An 18,446-nucleotide genomic window follows, 5' to 3' on the forward strand; every position below is an offset into this window, starting at 1 on the left:
TCAACAAGGCATTTTCGCCCACAGGACTGCCGCATGTGTTGGAGATTTTCAAAGGTCAAGATATGTCTTTTTTGTCCTTTTAGTAAAGAGCACAGTTAATATAAAAATTAGGTCTAATATTTGTTGGGGAGTTTCACATGAGAATATGATGACACTAAGAGCATGTGAGTGGAACACAAAGAGTATGAGAATGTATGAAAAAGCAGGTCTGTCAGATAAGAAGCCTTAAGATGGTACTATTTTTAATTGGAAAGTGTGGGATTATCCACAATTAAAAATAATTGCAGAATAAATTGGTTTATACGTGTTTGGAGGCCTCATGGCCTTCATGACTGAGAAAAGTCTTATGGGAAAGGATAGGATTTTATCTGAAGCTTGCATTTGCCATCTGCACTGATAGTGAGTTGCTCTTTTGGTTCACATGGCCTTTGATGTGTTTTTCTCTTGATAAAAGGCAAAAATCACTGTTTGGGACAATCCAAAAATGTTGGCCACCATTACAAAAGAGATAGTTTATGAATGGTTTGACTTTGATGAAGATGTTGGAGTGCTTGGTAGATGCTGGGAAATGAGAGGGAGAACAGCACCTGCGGATGAGATCACTTGTCAAAACTGTATAAAAGTGTGAGCTACAAGTGGGGAGATTCAGATGTTCAGCTGGCATCTCACTTTGTTGTTCTGACAATAAAGTTAACCTTCTGAAACCTGGAACTTCGCTTCTGAGAGATTTTCTTCTTCACTGACTGATCTGGGGGACACTTGAGACTTCAAAATTTTCCACGACACATACTGGATGTTTTTCCCTTTTCACACCATTCTTTGTAAACCCTAGAAATGGTTGTGCGTGAAAATCCCAGTAACTGAGCAGATTGTGAAATACTCAGACCGGCCCGTCTGGCACCAACAACCATGCCACGCTCAAAATTGCTTAAATCACCTTTCTTTCCCATTCTGACATTCAGTTTGGAGTTCAGGAGATTGTCTTGACCAGGACCACACCCCTAAATGCATTGAAGCAACTGCCATGTGATTGGTTGATTAGATAATTGCATTAATGAGAAATTGAACAGGCGTTCCTAATAATCCTTTAGGTGAGTGTAGATATTACATGCAAAAAAAGACAGAATATTTTTAGATTAAAAAAAATCTTTGTTTATTGAGGAATTGCACAACTGTTCTTCAGTTTGTTGCGAAGCTCAAGGAAACTTTAGCCTCTGAGTATAATTATGATTATTTTCATATCTGTTTATTTGAAATGTTATCATCTTTTGCATCCACTGAGCTTAATAAATCATCACAACAATCAGGAATACAGATCAGATTAGTCATTAAGGAGGGCGACTTGTAGAACATTATGAATTAAATCATTCCATTTGTGTGGAAATCTGTGGAGAGATTCTATAAGGCCCTACTGATCACCCTTATTTTTGACCGTACACATGCAGCTTGTTGTTGTATGCTTGTATTATAAATACTATTAAATGGCAGTCGTTTACAGACTCATCTCTTTTCTGCTCCTGGCTTGTCTTTGCAGCCAAGCCAGTATTTTCCGATAGGTCTTGGATATGGAGGGTTTGCATAGTCAACCCGCTTCGTTCGGAGATTCACTCTGTAGTACATATCTGAAAAGAAAAAGTTTGACATCTTAGTATAATATAATATAATATAATATAATACACTGTCCGGCCAAAAAAAAGTCACTGTTTGGATTTAAATAGGCAAATACATGGGAGTCTATGACTGGAACATTATTGATGTGATTTCTATGCATGTTATATGTATGGCAACAATTCTTTTAACCCTAATTGATGGAGTATGATGTAGGAATGTAGGAAGAAGCATCATGGCATCTTTGGGATGTGCTGGAGTAGACTTTACACAGTGCTTGACTCTTGCATTATCAGTACAAGATCTTGACCATGACTTTTAATGAATTTAAACGGTTAGTTCACCCAAAAATGAAAATTCTGTCAATAATTACTCACCCTCATGTCGTTCGACACCCGTAAGACCTCCGTTCATCTTCGGAACACAAATGAAGATATTTTTGTTGAAAGCTGATGGCTGAGAAAGGCTGCAGATAGGCCTCCATTGGCATTCAGTACATTTACACTCCCAAGACCCATAAAAGGCACTTAAAACGTTGTTACAAAGTCCATCTCACCACAGTGGCTCTACAATAATTTTACGATGCGACGACAATAGTTTTTGTGCGCAAAAAAAAAATCAAAATAACACCTTTATCCAACTTGTTCTTGTCTTCCGTGTGTGCCTCCACGACGCATGCGCGAAAATATGACGTAGCGGCGGGGTTTGGGAATCCATGAAATGCACACTTTAGCCCGATTTTGAGAACTACGCCGAGACCTAAAGCACGATCAATGTAGAATTCAACAGCTTAGATACGCGCGTCTTCCTCTGCTTGTAAACAAATCGCTACTGGGTCATGTGTCCGAACGCCAGATCTGCGTCATATTCTCGCGCATGCGTCGTGGAGGCACACACGGAAGACAAGAACAAGTTGGATAAAGGCAGGGGCGCGGGAAGATGTTTTAGGTTGGGGGTGCTGTGATTTTTGATGGGGGGGGTTTACAGGAAATACAAATTGACGCAAAAAAACTGCCTACCTTACCAGAGCATGTAAGCAACCGCCCACCGGTAAAATGACGTGCGCTCAAATCCCGCTCCGATATGACATTTCTCTGTAGCCTACTATAGGCCTACTTGTAGCCAGTGTTGGGTAAGTTACTCTAAAAAAGTTATGAATTACTAGTTAATAATTACATCTTCAATAGTGTAATTTGATTAGCCTACTGTAGCTACAAATTACTCTCTCCAAAATGTATTTAATTACTTATTACTAATTAGGCTACTTCCCAAATCTATATCAACCTCGACTGCGATTCAAGGATAGACTTGAAACGGTTCTTTTAATTCATTAAAATAAATAATATAAAACTACATCAATTATTCTGACCAAAGTATTACAAATGTTAGAAGGATACATAAAAACATGCATTTTAAAGTTAGACTTTAAATGTTGATGTTAATTCCATTATTGTATTATATGTAATTGTATTTAGTATTTAGTTCAATTACTTCAGAAGTAGCCTAACTGTAATTAAATTACAGAAAAAATAATCCCTTTTCTTTACTTTTTCAAGGGAAAATTACAGTAACTAATTACTTAGTTACTAGTTACACCCAACACTGCTTGTAGCCATTAAAACACGTATTTAGTTTCAGTTTAAATATTATAATGTTATTTTTTTATTAAATGTAGGCTACGTTGAAAAGTGAACAGGACACATAAGATGCATAGCCTTTATCAGAAGACGGGGGTCTTCAATAAGTTAAATAATACTGCAATAAGTTTTGTTTTGTTGAAAGCCTTACATTGAATTTCGTTTTGTATACATTGTATCTTAATTTTAATAAATATTTGATCAACCAAATTGCCCGGATTTAATAAATAATAAGCAAATAGCCTATAACAGACAATGACATGGAGGCGGCGCGCTGCGTGAACAACGGCTTAAATGAACAGCTAGCCTACTAGAAAAAAAAAACAAGAAAAAAAAAAAAAAACCTTAGTCTGGGGCAGCCCTATTTCAGATAGGCCTATATTTGATCAAGAATGTCACAAAGGGAGTTCTGGGTTGAGCGCGCGGTGCTGAGCGGAATGAGCTTCAGAAATCAACGGAATCTCCAGAAAGGCGCGCTCCACTGGAGGAAATATTACCGCTCTTTCTATACGCACACACCGCAACGGTCACAATATGAACTCATTAAGGCTATGTTTTAAAAACATAATTCAACATATAAATAATACTTTTTAATGGGCCACTTAAAATGTTTATTACAAATAAATGATTAAATCCTAAAAATAAATAAATGTAAATGAACAAAAATGTGCATTGCAATCCTTTGAAACCAGGGGGTGCTGCAGCACCCTCAGCACCCCCACTTCCCGCGCCCCTGGATAAAGGTGTTATTTTGATTTTTTTTTGCGCACAAAAACTATTGTCGTCGCATCATAAAATTATTGTAGAGCCACTGTGGTGAGATGGACTTTGTAACGACGTTTTAAGTGCCTTTTATGGGTCTTGGGAGTGTAAATGTACTGAATGCCAATGGAGGCCTATCTGAAGCCTTTCTCAGCCATCAGCTTTCAACAAAAATATCTTCATTTGTGTTCAGAAGATGAACGGAGGTCTTACGGGTGTCGAACGACATGAGGGTGAGTAATTAATGACAGAATTTTCATTTTTGGGTGAACTAACCCTTTAAGGTCTGGACTCAGAGGTGCCAATTCATGTGTGAAAATGATTCTTCATGCTTCCTCCCAACCATTCTTTCACAATTTGAGCCTGATGGATCTTGTCATCCTGGAATATGGTCATGATGTGTCTTCCTACATGGTTGTTTAAGAAATGAAAAACTACACACTCCATCAATTAGGGTTAGAAGAACTGTTGCCAAACATATAACATGCTAGAAACAAAAAACTCACTGCAATAATGATCCAATTATAGACTCTTAAATATTTAAATCCAAAAAGTGACTTTAAAAAAAATATATAATATAATTTCAGTACCTCCTTTGAAGAAGTAGACACTCTGTAAGGGCTGACTCCTATGCAGTATGTCATAGACAATGTCTTCTGAAGGTTTGTACCTGTAGTCATAATCGTAGTCATTTTGTCTATGATAATAGTCTCTGCGTCTGTCCTGATCTCGCCACCTGTCCTGCCCAAACCTCTGGGCATACTCCTGTCCAATGCTGATGCCCCTCTCAGCCATAGTCTCCCAGTATGGTGACCTATTCTGCCTGCGCCTGGAGCCCCACTGCTGATCCCACTGCTGGCCATAACGTTGATCCCACTGCTGTCCATACTGTTGGCCCCGCTGCTGGTCCCAATCCTGCCGATTTCTGTCCTGACGCCTTCTGTTGGGCCCTCTCGGAGGGACGTAGAGTCTGCCGGCTAGCACAGCATCCACAGGAGATTTGATGCCAATCCAGTCTTTGTTGATAAAGTGATGGCCACCGTGATGACTTTGGGCTGGAAAAAAGCCATTAAAAGTTGTGTTATGGAAGCTTTCCCAGGTGTATAATATTGATAGCTTGCTCTAAAAAAGTATGACCTCCACCAAAGAGCTGGTTGAAGTGCTCAACCCATCGATTGTAGTAAATATTAGTGTATCTGCTGAAGAGTGCTGAGGGAGATCTCAATGACATCTGAATGCACTCCTCGTGGGATGGCTGGTGCTTGAATTCATACTTGTAATACTGGTCTCCTAGAGAGAAGAAACATATTCTTTGTTTAGTACAGATTAATGAATATGAAAATAAATCTAAATTCAGTGTGAATATATCTGACCTTTAAAAAAATAAACTTTCTCTTTGCCATGATGGCTGTGAGCAGGAATGGCAAAGGCAGCGTCAAGATGGTCTGGTATCTTTTCAAATCCCACAGATATGTCCCGTGGGAAGTCTTCATCTAGTACTCCATCATCAAACCTCCAGTATTTATTACCCTGGGAATAATATAATAAAATATTGTCTTTTGCAATCACGCAGTGAAATGAAGATTAAATAAATTGGTAAATAGCATATAAATGGTCTAAATAGCAGATTTAAATGTGAGCATTCATACTTTGAAAATGTACGTCTTTCCTTGGCAGTTTATGCGAGTGAAGGCAGCATCTATCGGACCTTTTATTCCCCAGATGTCTTCGATGAGCTTTGGGTACCCCGGTAATACTGATTTCCCGTCAAGCTCAAAAAAATATTCTCCTGGTGACATAGATATAGCATTTTTAATTAGAGAAAAAGTGTGTAAAAGAGAATAAATAAATATAAGAAGAAGAACAAATATTGAACCATCATAAGAATATAATTTAAGTAATTTAAGTGAAAATGAACATAATGAACATGAAGTTCAGTAAAACTTTTTGTTTATTACCTTTTTTAAACTTTTAAACTTTTATTTTCCTTTTACATACTTACCTATTTTTTTAATTAATTTATATTTAAAAAAATTCTACCTGTAGTAAATATAATTGTATGTAAATTTCTATATTACTGTTGTCACGGTAGGTGGGTTTTCTAGAGAAGCGCACAACGAAGGAGTAATGAACAGAAAGAGTCTTTAATAAATTCAACAGGGAATAAACAAACACAACCACATTAAACTACGACAATATCATACAATGAAACACTGAAAACTGAGGGTTTAAATACACCAAGGATGATTGACTAAGGGGCTGTTAAAGGTCCCATGGCATGGCATTTTTCTATTATTTTATAATGTTTCCTGAGGTGTACTTATATTGTTAGTATGATTTTTACATCAAAAAATTTCATAATTTAGAAATAAAAGGCATTTTTCTATACTGTTATTACCCCTCTGGCTGAATGCCCTGTTTCAAGGGGCGTGTCTGCTGTGAGACTTCAGTGAAAGCGCCCACTGTTGTGATTGGCTGACATCTTTGCATTTGAAATGTGTGTTAGATTATGTAATGTACCATTACAGCTGTCGAGATTAACGAATCGTCAAAGTGTGGATTATAGCATTATTTTATGATCTATTCCTATCACATGAAAAGCTGCAGTGATGAGCATTGAGTACACAGACGGTCTGTTGATCGCGTGAATGCAGTGATCTCCTCATTGCAACGCGTTTTCTCTCATAAAATGCTTTCACCACAACTAACAGCAAACACAACGTCGATATGAATACAGTAAGAGCTTCGCTGTGCAGCATAACAGCGTCATTCATTATAACGGCAGTTTGGGCAAGTGTGCAGATACATTCGCGATGTGTGATTGACAGCTCCGAACGTTATAAAGAGTGTTCTTTGATCGCTCTCTGTAGTTTAATAATCACTTAAAAAACGAATTTGTTTCATGCTACTAACAGAAACGATCGTTTAAGTCACTGGCTTGATTCACTGATGCATTACGCTTAGGGCATCAAGACGGCCATCATTAAACGATCTAGAAAGAAAGTCTGAGTGAACTTGAATGATTAGCTACACATCAGAAATCACTGATCACAGATCAGGTATTAATGAACACTGTTACTCACTGTTTGTCGCGGTGCTGTCTAATCCATATCGTAAAGTCTGTTTGTAAAGCCTGTGCTGACATAAACTGAATTCATTTTCTCCGAATGCTCTGGGCGGACAAAGCAGACGTCATACCTTTCCTGGTATGACATCATAACAGGAAAATTCAAGATCAGCTCGTCGGAGCTGTCATTTTCTCAAAGGCAGAGAAAGACAGCCAGAACTCGGTTTACACCCATCAAAATTTCTAGCCACTTGGGGACCATATACAGGCTAGGGGAACTCATATTAATGTTAAAAAACCTCATAAAATGAAATTTTCATGCCATGGGACCTTTAACACAACACTGTTTTCAACTAAAAACAGAATTTTTTTTTGCGTAGTTTTTTTCAATGCGCACGTTTTTGAAAACAAAACCGTTATGAAGACCGTTATCGTTCCTGTGTAAACAACAAAAACGTGAACCTGTGAAAACGTGAATCTGTGAAAACAGTGACATCATGCACATGCATATTACGTGTTTATACAAAGGTGTGCACGTTTGGCGGAGCCTGTTCTGTAAAAGAATGCGTATGTGTGCACACACAGTCTGCTCCCTCGAATCCCGGTCTCCCCAAACTGTCAGTTCACGAGTTCACACTTACAAATTAGTCGGATAGATTAATTTGGTAAACGTATTTGGCGTGCTGTCCAGGAGAGGGCTCTGAGCTTGGTAATTGGCCCGAACGCAGAGTAATAAAATAATAGCCTATTAAGTGAATAATTGAACATCATTAATTTGTTGTATATATAAATGAAATATTTGGACATTTAACACTTTAACAATTTAATTACATTAAAGATGATTGAGAATATATGTAGGGTAAGTGCAAATGTGTGTATAAACAAAGCTATGAGGCTAATCGCATATCTGTATGCTATGCTAGTATAAGATAACTAATACAGACAGAAATGGTCATTATAACATTGTTAAAACAGCATTTATCATAGCATGATTTTGTATGAATTGTAATAAGGCGCTAAAGAGAGTACCTATTAAAAGCAATTTGAACCAATGGGATCGCTTGGGGTGGGGGTTATGTAGATCCAGAGACACATTAGCATAGAACGGATCATATGCGCGAGACCACAGATCACAAAACGCATCGGACCCATTTGAAACATATTTAAATCAGCAACAAGGTTGATTTCAAAAATGTGTCTGGCATTGTGACAGACATGGCTACTTAGAACAGACGCATAGAAAAGCGGAAATTTTTCAGAATTAACGATGTATATCGATGTATAGTGACATTGCTAAATGCTGTCCTGGCATGCATAATACACTCTTTTTAGTCGTTTTCGCGGATCAGTGTGAACGGGGATCCTTTTGATAACGTTGTCAGCTGTACAAAGAAAGAACTTTTCCGTTTTAAGTACATCTTTGTCATGTAAACATGCCCTAAAACAGAACAGGTGTAGAGCTAATTAATAATCAAGTAAACGATTCGGTTATTTAACATAACCTCGGTTCCCTGAGAGAAGGGAAACGAGTATTGCGTAGCAGTATGCTAAGAAATTTTCCCCTAGCGTACTGCTACGCAATACGAGTAATTCTCTCGAAAGGGAACGACTCAGTTACTTAACATAACCTCGGTTCCCTGAGAGAAGGGAAACGAGTATTGCGTAGCAGTACGCTAGGGGAAAACTCCTTAGCATACTGCTACGCAATACGAGTAATTCTCTCGAAAGGGAACTAGGAACTCAGGCAGGTAAAACAGGCCTGGCATGCATAATACACTGTTTTTAGTCGTTTTCGTGGATCATTGTGAACAGGGATCCTTTTGATAATGTTGTCAGCTGTACAAAGAAAAGAACTTTTCCGTTTCTTTGTCATGTAAACGTACCCTAAAACAGAACAGGTGTAGAGCTAATTAATAATCAAGGAAACGACTCGGTTATTTAACATAACCTCGGTTCCCTGAGAGAAGGGCAACGAGTATTGCGTAGCAGTACGCTAGGGGAAAACTCCTCAGCATACTGCTACGCAATAAGAGTAATTCTCTCAAAAGGGAACTAGGAACTAAGGCAGGTAAAACAAGAACTGAACAAAGAGAAAACTAACCAAAATTGATTACACGTTACAACTGTAAAACATTTAAAGTAACTTTGTATATCTTTGCTGCGAGGCACTTACCTCTGAATGCATATATAGAGCCGTTTTTGAGCTGCATGAAGGAGTCAAAGGGTCTGCCACTGCAGACCTCAGCGTCAGGGTCTTTGGCTTTTGTTGGTGTGGGATCAGCAGTTGAGGTTGTGCTTGCAGTTGTGGTTGGGTTCTTGATGGTGGAGGGTAATGGTGAGTAATGTGTAGTTGGAGCAGCAGCAGTAGCAGCGGTAGCAGCAGTAGCAATCACTGGTGTTGGGTCATCGTTTAACGTTGGATCCAAGACTTGTGAAGTTGGTGTTAATAGGCTGAATATTTCAGCAAAGGTTGCTGGAGAAGGGGTCAACATTTGTTGCTGTGATCTGGATCTGATTGGCACCTCTGTGCTATTTGTTTCCTCATAATCATCCTCAGGGTATGAAGGAAAGGTGTCTCCACGGGCTGCAACAAGAATAGTTTCTCATGCATCGGTTTTGATCATTGCATTTCACATAATTAGGAAACGGTTTATGAAACCACACTTACTCCTAATACGACACAAGGACTCGTAGTCTCTGCAACAGCTCTTGTAGTATGTGCACATAGAGTCACACTGGCAGCTCTTGGTGGCGTCAAACCCATTTTCACAGCGCTCAATACACGACTCTGACAGGAAGAGCACATTTCCAAAGTGACACAGAAAATGTATATCAGATAAATGTCTATTAAGAAATAAGGGTTCTTACCTTGTTCAGCCGCGTATGTGAAGAAAAGCAGTCCTAGCAGCAGAAAAAGCCTCATCCTGGAGTCTAGTTAATGTGACTGAAGAACTGAGACCATTAGGACCAGAGAGAAATCAGTGGATCAATAGATTCAGAGGTCACTCAACCTCTTTTGTTTACTCATTTTTTGCAATGTTTTCGTCTTTGTTCAACAGTAATCATTATAACCAGACAGGGATTGTTCTGAATTCTAATAATAATAACAATGACAAAGCTGTTTTATGAGGTAACATTTCATTAAACTTAATTAATATTAACACTAATAATTCCGGTCAAAGCAAATGACTTTGAATGTTTTTTTGTGGATTACACTATTTTGAGTGATCAATGTAAAGGTATTAGAAAACAAATAATGCTTGTTTACAAAGGACTCCACCATGGCGTCCTTTTTCTAATGTGGCAATGCATTACTAGGGAAAAATAACCATGTTGACCTCTGTGAAAAGTGAATGATTGATAGGTCCAGCTGACGCAGGTTACCATTCTGTAACCTGTCAGCGTCTAAACACAGACATCACCTTACACAAATGCTTACAGACATTCGTTGTCTTATGCTGTCCTTTCTGGGAATTCCACACTGTAGATTTGTAAACACTATAGTTTAGAGATCATATTTGCATATTTATTGTTTATTTTTTCCTACTGAAAAGTTAAAATACTGATTTGCACGTTTCATTAACTGCCTCTGTCACCATGTAAATTAATTTACGCCAACTAAAATGATTAATAATACAATGTTGTCGTTAATCCAGTAACTGTGATTCATGACACATACAATGTTTTGTTTTCAGAATGGACCTAGTCCAGCTGCCGCCGCCTCTGCACCATTTAGGTCCACAGAAGCAGAGCTGGACTAGGTCAAACTCCACCCATGACGTCCAGAGAGGGGAAGTTAGATTTCATTTGGCTCTGAAGTGAGCACCACTTGATTTTTATTAGCACAAATGTGATTCTATAGATGTGTGGCAGTGGAACGGGAAAAAAAAGTCTAAAGACATTTTTCAAAAGATTAACTTTTAATGTTGTTCCAAATCCATAAGATTTTTGTTCATTTTTGGAACACAAAAGAAGATATTTTTAATGCGATTTCTGTCCCTCCATTGAAAGTCTTTCTTAGGGGTAGGTAGTGTCAGAGGATTAGACTGCGACAGGGTGACGTGGCCTAGAGAACGCAACAGGAAAACCATTTTTATTGAATTTAATTCTATGGTATTTGTGCATAAATTAATCTAAAACCAGATAGGGAGAGTGGGGTAAGATGAGCCATTTTTTTACTTATGTGGTCCTCAAGATAAGCGAAAATAAGGCAGTATAATGAAAGTAACTAAAGTAATTTTAAGACGTTTGCTATCATTTTAAATGATCAGAATACCTCTATGACAAAGGGTTCTAAAAATATGGCTTCTTATTAAAAAAAAGTGTTCCCCGTGGCTCAATTTACCCCAGGTTAGGGGAAAGTTGATCCATCTGGGTGTAAATGGACCCTCTGATTGAATCTCAATCAAACGTGAAATGGTACTCTTTTAAAAACTCTTTTAAAAACACCTTCAATAATCAAATTTCCTTTAACAATAGTCATATTTATTTTTTTAAAGCTAATGTAAACATAAAACCAACCAAATGAATTTGAAATGTAATTTAATTGTTTCCATTTCTGAAACAATATGTTGAACACCAAAGTTGTAACCTTCCCAAAACAGACTAAACATAGTTTAAGTAAAAATAAACAAAAATTAAATGAAATAAAAACTTAGAATTAGAATGAATGAATAAATAAATGTCATTGAAACTAATAAAGATTTTAGTCAAAAGGTTCTTGGCATGGTAGTTTTTCTGCAATGTTGAACATGTTAGGACATTAGGGACTACAGGTGGAAAAATATATATGATTAAGCATCTTCTGGTTCTTATTAGAGAAGGATTTGGTGTACTTGCACATTGTTCCTATTAAATAAACTCAAATTATATATATATTTGGAAGAAAATGATAAACTAAACGTCTAAACCAGTTGTGTAAATTACATTGAAAGTATACTAGTTTAAGTATACTAGTTTATACTTCAGAGATTTAACAGTGCCTTATGGTGCGCTAAGTTAAAACACTGGCTCAATTTACCCCACAGCATTTGGCTCACTTTGCCCCATAGCTGCCATTTTGGATAAAACTAGCTAGCTTACCAATTCAGGCTAATATTTAGGTAAATTATTTGCATAGTTTTGCTAAATAACCAATATGGATCATAAATAGTTTAGACCTGGACACTGGCTCATCTTACCCCACTCTCCCCCTATTTACATTTTCTATTGTTTTTATGTAGTTACTAATGTGTTCTACATGTTTTAGTGTGTTGTTGTGCAGTTTCTACTGTGTTTTATGTGGTTTCTGATGTGTTCCGACTGTGTTTACCGTCACTATGCAGTTGATGAGGTGTTATTATGAGGTTGATAATGTGCTTTGATTGGTTTTAACCTGCAGTAACAGTTGTCATTTTTTTGTATAGATTGATTCATGTGTTCAGCTGAAGCAAATATGAGGCATCAACAGCTAAGTATCTCTGTTAGACTAGTCAAGGATATAATTTTTAAGTTGCAGTCTTTTTGAGAGAGTATCTTTTTACAGCCAACATGGAGAAGAACCATCATGGTGACATGGTAATGTCAATCTATGCAAGTACTGTTTCAAGACAGACTTGAAAAAAATAATCCTGTAAAACCTGGCCATTATCCTTGATAATCCTGTAAGACCTGGCCAGATCATACAGTATACAAGATGTTTTATCTACAACTATTAACACAAGACAAAACTAGACACTAAAAAAAATAAGATTTACTGCTGAGTTTGCGATTGTTACTGTGAAGCTTTGTTTTTAATCTCCATCTTGCTATCAGTTTAACAAGTTGTTAATAAAAATTAATAAGTGTCTCCTTATTTTAAATGGACAGCATAGCAATGTATTTAATCATGTCTATCAACTTAACAAATATGTTTTATTGATATCCATGTACACTAATTATATAAAACTACTGTCGGGACATTTTACGCAAATTAACTAGATCAATGCATTTCCATTCAAAGGGATGGAAAATTATAGAAAAAAATCCTGAGAATCAGAAATTGATGAATCTTTGTGCACACAAGACCATACCAGACACATATCAAAGTTGTATCTGCTAAACATTTTAATAGATCAAAATTATTTTGATAACTTCCCTCATTGTTCAATTTAGTATAGGTTGTTAAATTGAGAAGTAAAATAATGTAAATATTTTACTGGCAATGAAAATGAAATACAAATTTGAAATACAATCTGGGCACATCTCTATGAAAGCTTGTTTCCACCACAGAATAAAACATGATTTCACAGTTTTTCTCAGAATTGTGAGAAATAAAGTCGCAATTACGAGTTATAAAGTCAGAATTGCGTGATATAAAGTCAGAATTGCGTGATATCAATTTTATCACTCGCAATTGTGACTTTATATCTCAAAATTCTGACTTTATATCATGCAATTTTGACTTTATAACTCACAATTGGGCCTTTATATTATGCAATTCTGAGGAAAAAAAAGTCAAAATTGCGAGATGTAAACTCAGAATTCAGAATTGTGAGATAAAAAGTTGCATTCTTAAACTATATAAGATATAAATAACAGTGGAGACTTGTGTATTGTAGAAGAATCACTCTTTATTTGAAATTTGTTTGCTTGGTTTATCTTAAAAGATAAGAAAAGATAAAGAGCATGGTGGTATAGTGGACCTGGGTCATGGGTGTAGACCGGAGGTACTGTGGTGATGAGGCAGACAGGCTGTGGCTCTGACATTGTGGTCATTAAAATGAACAGATCATAAGAGTCATTTGCTTGTGAATCGAAAGCTCTATGTTATTGAATCAGTTTAAAGAACCAACTGATAGGAGTCATTTGCTTGTCGTTCACTATACTGAGCTTAAGTTATTGCTCTCAACTGAGTTCATTAATTGAAGGATTCATCAGACTATTTTAAACTGGTAACTTCTAAGTGTGAGTTTTTTTTCTTTTAAACAATTCACTAAAAATAACTACTAGATTTAGTCATTTGCTTGAAAATGAGACTACTGCGAGACAATTTAAAGCCACGCTTTTGCCATTATTTTTATAGTACACAGTCTTTCATTTCTCTACATTGAATTTAGTCTCATTCGCAACAAAGGTTAAATCATGCCTTAATACCCCCAGCGAGCAAGCCAAAGGCGACAATGGCAAGGAAAAACTCCCTACAAAATTGAATTTAGGGAGAAACCTTGGGAGGAACCAAGACTCAACAGGGGGGACCCATCCTCCTCTGGTCGGCACATATACAATTACTGCATATTTGATTTAAAAGGGCTAGAAGATAATTAACAAAATATCTATTTATCAATTTAAAAAGTGTACATACCTGTAGACTCTACAACATTGATTTTGATTTGATTTAGAATATTTATGGTTAGATGATAATTAAGAAAATAACATACCTGTCCACACTCTATAACTCTTAGCTATACTCTACAACTTTTACCTATTCTACAAGACTTGTACACTACAGGGTTTCCATCGCATTCCCCTCTGTCCACCTTCAAACCCACCCGCCCCCCACCCCCTAGAATAACCACCATCTTTTGCACTCCTAGAAATGACCCTGAATGTACCTGTACAGTGGCCATGACATTGAGATGGTCCTTGGCAATAAGGGAGGCCTAAAGGACTGCCTTCCAAAAGGATGTTTTCACAGCAATTCCATTAAAGGCACAATAAGATTTTTGTAATAAAATATCTAAAGCTTACACAGTATGATACATTTCATGCAGTTGTGTACTTACATTATCCCAAAAGTTTCCAAGGATTTGTAAGTCCAGAGTAATTCAAATTTTAAGTAATGACTCATCCCTTGTCATTGTCGCCTATATAATATCTGTGCTATCCTCGGTTTCAGCTTGTAGAAACCATGACAATACACGTGGACAAATGCGGAAGTGGTGGTCATACAGTATCTAGTACGCCGCTGTTGTGTCGTCATCATGGATCACGATTATACACTGGCGAGTACAGAAAATCCAAAAAATGTGGATCAACTGCAGCCTGGCTCCGCCCTCCTACATACGTCCGCTCAATTTTCATTTTCCTTCAGTACTCCGTCTGGGAATGAAGTATATTCACTGGTTTTCTCCGGTCAAATTTTAACCGGTCCAGTCAGCGAACAGAGGGAGTGGCTGAGAACGATGACGTTGATGTCGTGAGCTTGTTTGAGATGACATTCGTCACGACCAAACGTTAGCGATTGGTTATGGCAGATCCAGAGTGTTACAAAAACGAATTAATTACCTCATCCGTGAACATGATTAGTAAATTCCATATCTCTGGATGTGAAAACGACAACTCTCATCATTCCACTCTCCTTCATAGCGTCATCAAGCTTCACCTTTGTTTTTGTTTTGAAAATGCGACCTCTGGCAGTGAAAACTTACATATTGTGCCTTTAAAGGAACAAGCCACTATTTTTGAAAATAGGCAAATTTTCCAACTCCCCTAGAGTTAAACATTTGCGACCTCTGGCGGCGTGAGAGGTAGCCAACATAACAACTTAATCTTCATTGTATTGCGGTTGAAATAGATACTGTTCAGGATCTGCACCAAAGAAAATATCTTCTGAATCGTCTCTCAGAAATGTCTCCATGGTTACAAGGCACTCTCCCTGTGCAAGCAGGTTGTCACGTTGGTTATGTTGACGGAAGTTAGTCTATTTTCAGGCGCTGCGTAATATCATTGCACCTGCTGCACCCATGGTACGGCAGCAAAGATCCTTGATTATTACGCAGGAACGAGAGTATAGTTCCTAGCCATATCGGCCTAGAAAATCAACTTTTCATTTTCTGTTGGTCTTAGTACTCGATGTAACTACAGAAGTGAAGTTTTGAATAGGAAAAATATCGAAACTCTTTGGTAATTTTTTTTGCGAGATGCTAACGGTCTAATCAGATTCAATGATCTATGCTAAGCTATGCTAAAAGTTCTACCACCAGACCCGGAGATCGGCTGAATGGATTTAAAAACGGTATAACTCAACTGTTTAACTCTAGGGGAGTTGGACAATGAGCCTTTTTAATTTTTTTTTTATTTTGGCGTGTTCCTTTAAGGAATAATAAAGTTAAATCCAACACTAGTAATAAAGTGCAACATTTTCCCATTCCTTAGAGCAGTGGTCGGGAACCTATGGCTCGCGAGCCACACCTGGCTCTTTGACAAAAATAATGTGGCTCAGGTCTCTCACCCTTTACCAACAAATGATCGATAAAAGAAATTAGACACATCAACAGAGATCCGCTCTCTGCAGAAAAAAGCAGCCAATTACAATTCCCTTGTTGTACAGCCAACCGATGTTAATGAAACGTATGATAATAACTAATATTCAAGTTGTACCGGCCGTGCGCGTTCAGTGCTGTTCACGAGTCGCGACAGCAATCAATACCCTCTTACGTTTCTGTGGTAACAGCTTTCTGCTCTGGGATTCAAGCAGCTGTTGCTTGTTTGAGGTAACGAAAACCATTTTTAGAACAGCAGCGAAAATGTAAAAGTAGGCTATACAAACTTGAATATATCCTTTTATTGAAACTGGTGGTCTGCTGTGGAAAAAGACATTTCGAAACATTTCACACGTGGGTACTTTCGCTTTTGCCGCAGAGACCCTTGTGATAAATAAATGTGTATTTATGATAATCCACGCAGATTTCAGTTGACGAAAATGAACGATAGAAGCGTGATAAGTCGCGAAAGACAACTGAATTACTGACAGGATGCGGTGCACGCGCTCCGAGCGCAACACGGACAAGCTTTGTCCTCGGCTGCACGAAAAAATTAATAGGCTACAGAAACATATCAAAATGCCAAGTCGAGTATTCACGTAAACACAGTAGATGTTCACACACACAAAGAGGATTTATAACTTCACCTCACAAAGCCATGCACAATTAATTCCATATTGCAACTATTTATTGTTCGCTGCATATGTTTGTTTTTAGTTATGGACCTAATAATTACTGTTGTTGAAATTTTATTGGGAAAAAAATATAATGATTTAATATTATTTTTTACTGTGGCTCTTTTGGAAAAATGCATTAACCAAAAATGGAAAAATGGCTCTTTGGTCAAAAAAGGTTCCCGACCCCTGCCTTAGAGGAAGTGTTTTTTTCATTGTGTGTTTACTGTGTAGGCCTACTGTTAGTGGCATGCTCATCGCCACCTTGTGATTGGATCTGCAAACTCATTTAAATCACATTTAACAACCTATATTACATCAGTTGGTCCAGCCATATAAGATTATAAGCAACAAAACCTATTCGAATTGAGGTGAAGTGATCTGATTTTTTTTTTAAAGATCTGGTGCCACCTAATGGACTCTTAAGAGTCATGTAGTATAAATAAATCAACACATCAACAATAGTGGCAACTACATGTGCTTTTTTTGCCTCTAATTCGGTACATCCGGAAGCACCGTTAATTAGGCCTACTGATATGCAAATTAAACCAGTTAAACCATACTGTACTTGAAACTGGAATCTTTCCTGAATCCTTGGAAATGTTTAGAAAAGACCATATAATAATCAAAATTGGGGTGTCTCTCCTCCGGTTTTACAGACAAGTCTTAAGCCTAGTCCCAGACTAAAATGCACGTTTGCGTTTTTTAACTGAAAGCAACTTGCACTGATATATCATCTTAAAATTTGTTAGTGCCATTGTTTTGTCTCAAGATGCACATCAGTAATGTTTTTTATAAGGCATGTTTACAGCTACTTAAAGGCCCTAATTGAACATGGCTTAATCTAAGCCCTGTCTGTGAGAACAGGCCTAGTGTTCTGCAAAGATATACACCTGCATGATCTTGGGGTCATCAACTACAAATCACTGTTAGTTCAATGTCAATGTCTCCACCCATGTGTACTGTCGATAGGGTTGCCACCCGTCCCGTAAAATACGGAATCGTCCCGTATTTACAAGCAAAATGACGCGTTCCGTATCAAACCAATACGGAACGCGATTTGTTCCGTATTTTACATAGGTCCACACGTAGTTCAATAAACACACAAGGATTTTGCAGTGTGGAGACTCACATTGACTCACATATATTATAGCAAATATAAAGAAATCAATTTCACAATAAGTAGTACAGGAGCTCATTTGTGCGTGATTGCGTTTTAGCGGCTTTGTTGCCATAGCGGCGGAGTCTCGAGAACATGCGCTGTGCAGTGTGCCTGAAAACTTGCGCGTTTTTTAAAAACATGTCGAGCTCGCGTCGCGTCCACCGCTTAAACGCAAGAGGATCTCCAGATATAGAGCTGAATATCAAAAAGGTATCAATGGGTCTGTCCAGTAACTCAGGATGAACTTCAGGCGAACTGCACACTTTATGAGAAGCATTTCAGTGTCTCAGACTGACTGTCTTAAAGCAACAGCGG

The 18,446-nt window shown here is 37.6% G+C and overlaps 1 protein-coding gene across 2 annotated transcripts; it reads right to left on the reverse strand.

The window, feature by feature from the left end:
* Positions 1-1,132: 1,132 nt before the first annotated feature.
* vtna (vitronectin a) lies at positions 1,133-10,376 on the reverse strand. Of its 2 annotated transcripts, none has more exons than XM_079823083.1 (8): positions 9,943-10,376; positions 9,743-9,862; positions 9,248-9,658; positions 5,657-5,796; positions 5,381-5,537; positions 5,145-5,297; positions 4,598-5,062; positions 1,133-1,622 (listed from the first exon to the last, which is right to left on the reverse strand). In XM_079823083.1, the coding sequence occupies exons 1-8, from the start codon at positions 9,995-9,997 to the stop codon at positions 1,501-1,503; spliced, it is 1,623 nt and encodes a 540-aa protein (XP_079679209.1). In that variant the 5' UTR covers positions 9,998-10,376; the 3' UTR covers positions 1,133-1,500. The 2 variants fall into 2 exon arrangements, with proteins under 2 accessions (XP_079679209.1, XP_079679210.1); XM_079823084.1 differs by having other exon boundaries at positions 1,134-1,622; positions 5,151-5,297; positions 9,943-10,045.
* Between the last annotated feature and the right edge of the window lie 8,070 nt (positions 10,377-18,446).

Source organism: Gobio gobio (genome assembly GCF_949357685.1).
Source record: "Gobio gobio genome assembly, chromosome: 8".
NCBI classification, from domain to species: domain Eukaryota; kingdom Metazoa; phylum Chordata; class Actinopteri; order Cypriniformes; family Gobionidae; genus Gobio; species Gobio gobio.

What these genes read in the sequence shown, in the direction of transcription:
- vtna (XM_079823083.1), bottom strand. Translation starts at nt 9,997, where the DNA reads ATGAGGCTTTTTCTGCTGCTAGGACTGCTTTTCTTCACATACGCGGCT. An exon ending in CACATACGCGGCTGAACAAG is followed by an intron (nt 9,863 to 9,942) that starts GTAAGAACCCTT and finishes TCTTCCTGTCAG; the next exon opens with AGTCGTGTATTGAGCGCTGT. An exon ending in TGTCTACTTCTTCAAAGGAG is followed by an intron (nt 1,623 to 4,597) that starts GTACTGAAATTA and finishes TTTTCTTTTCAG; the next exon opens with ATATGTACTACAGAGTGAAT.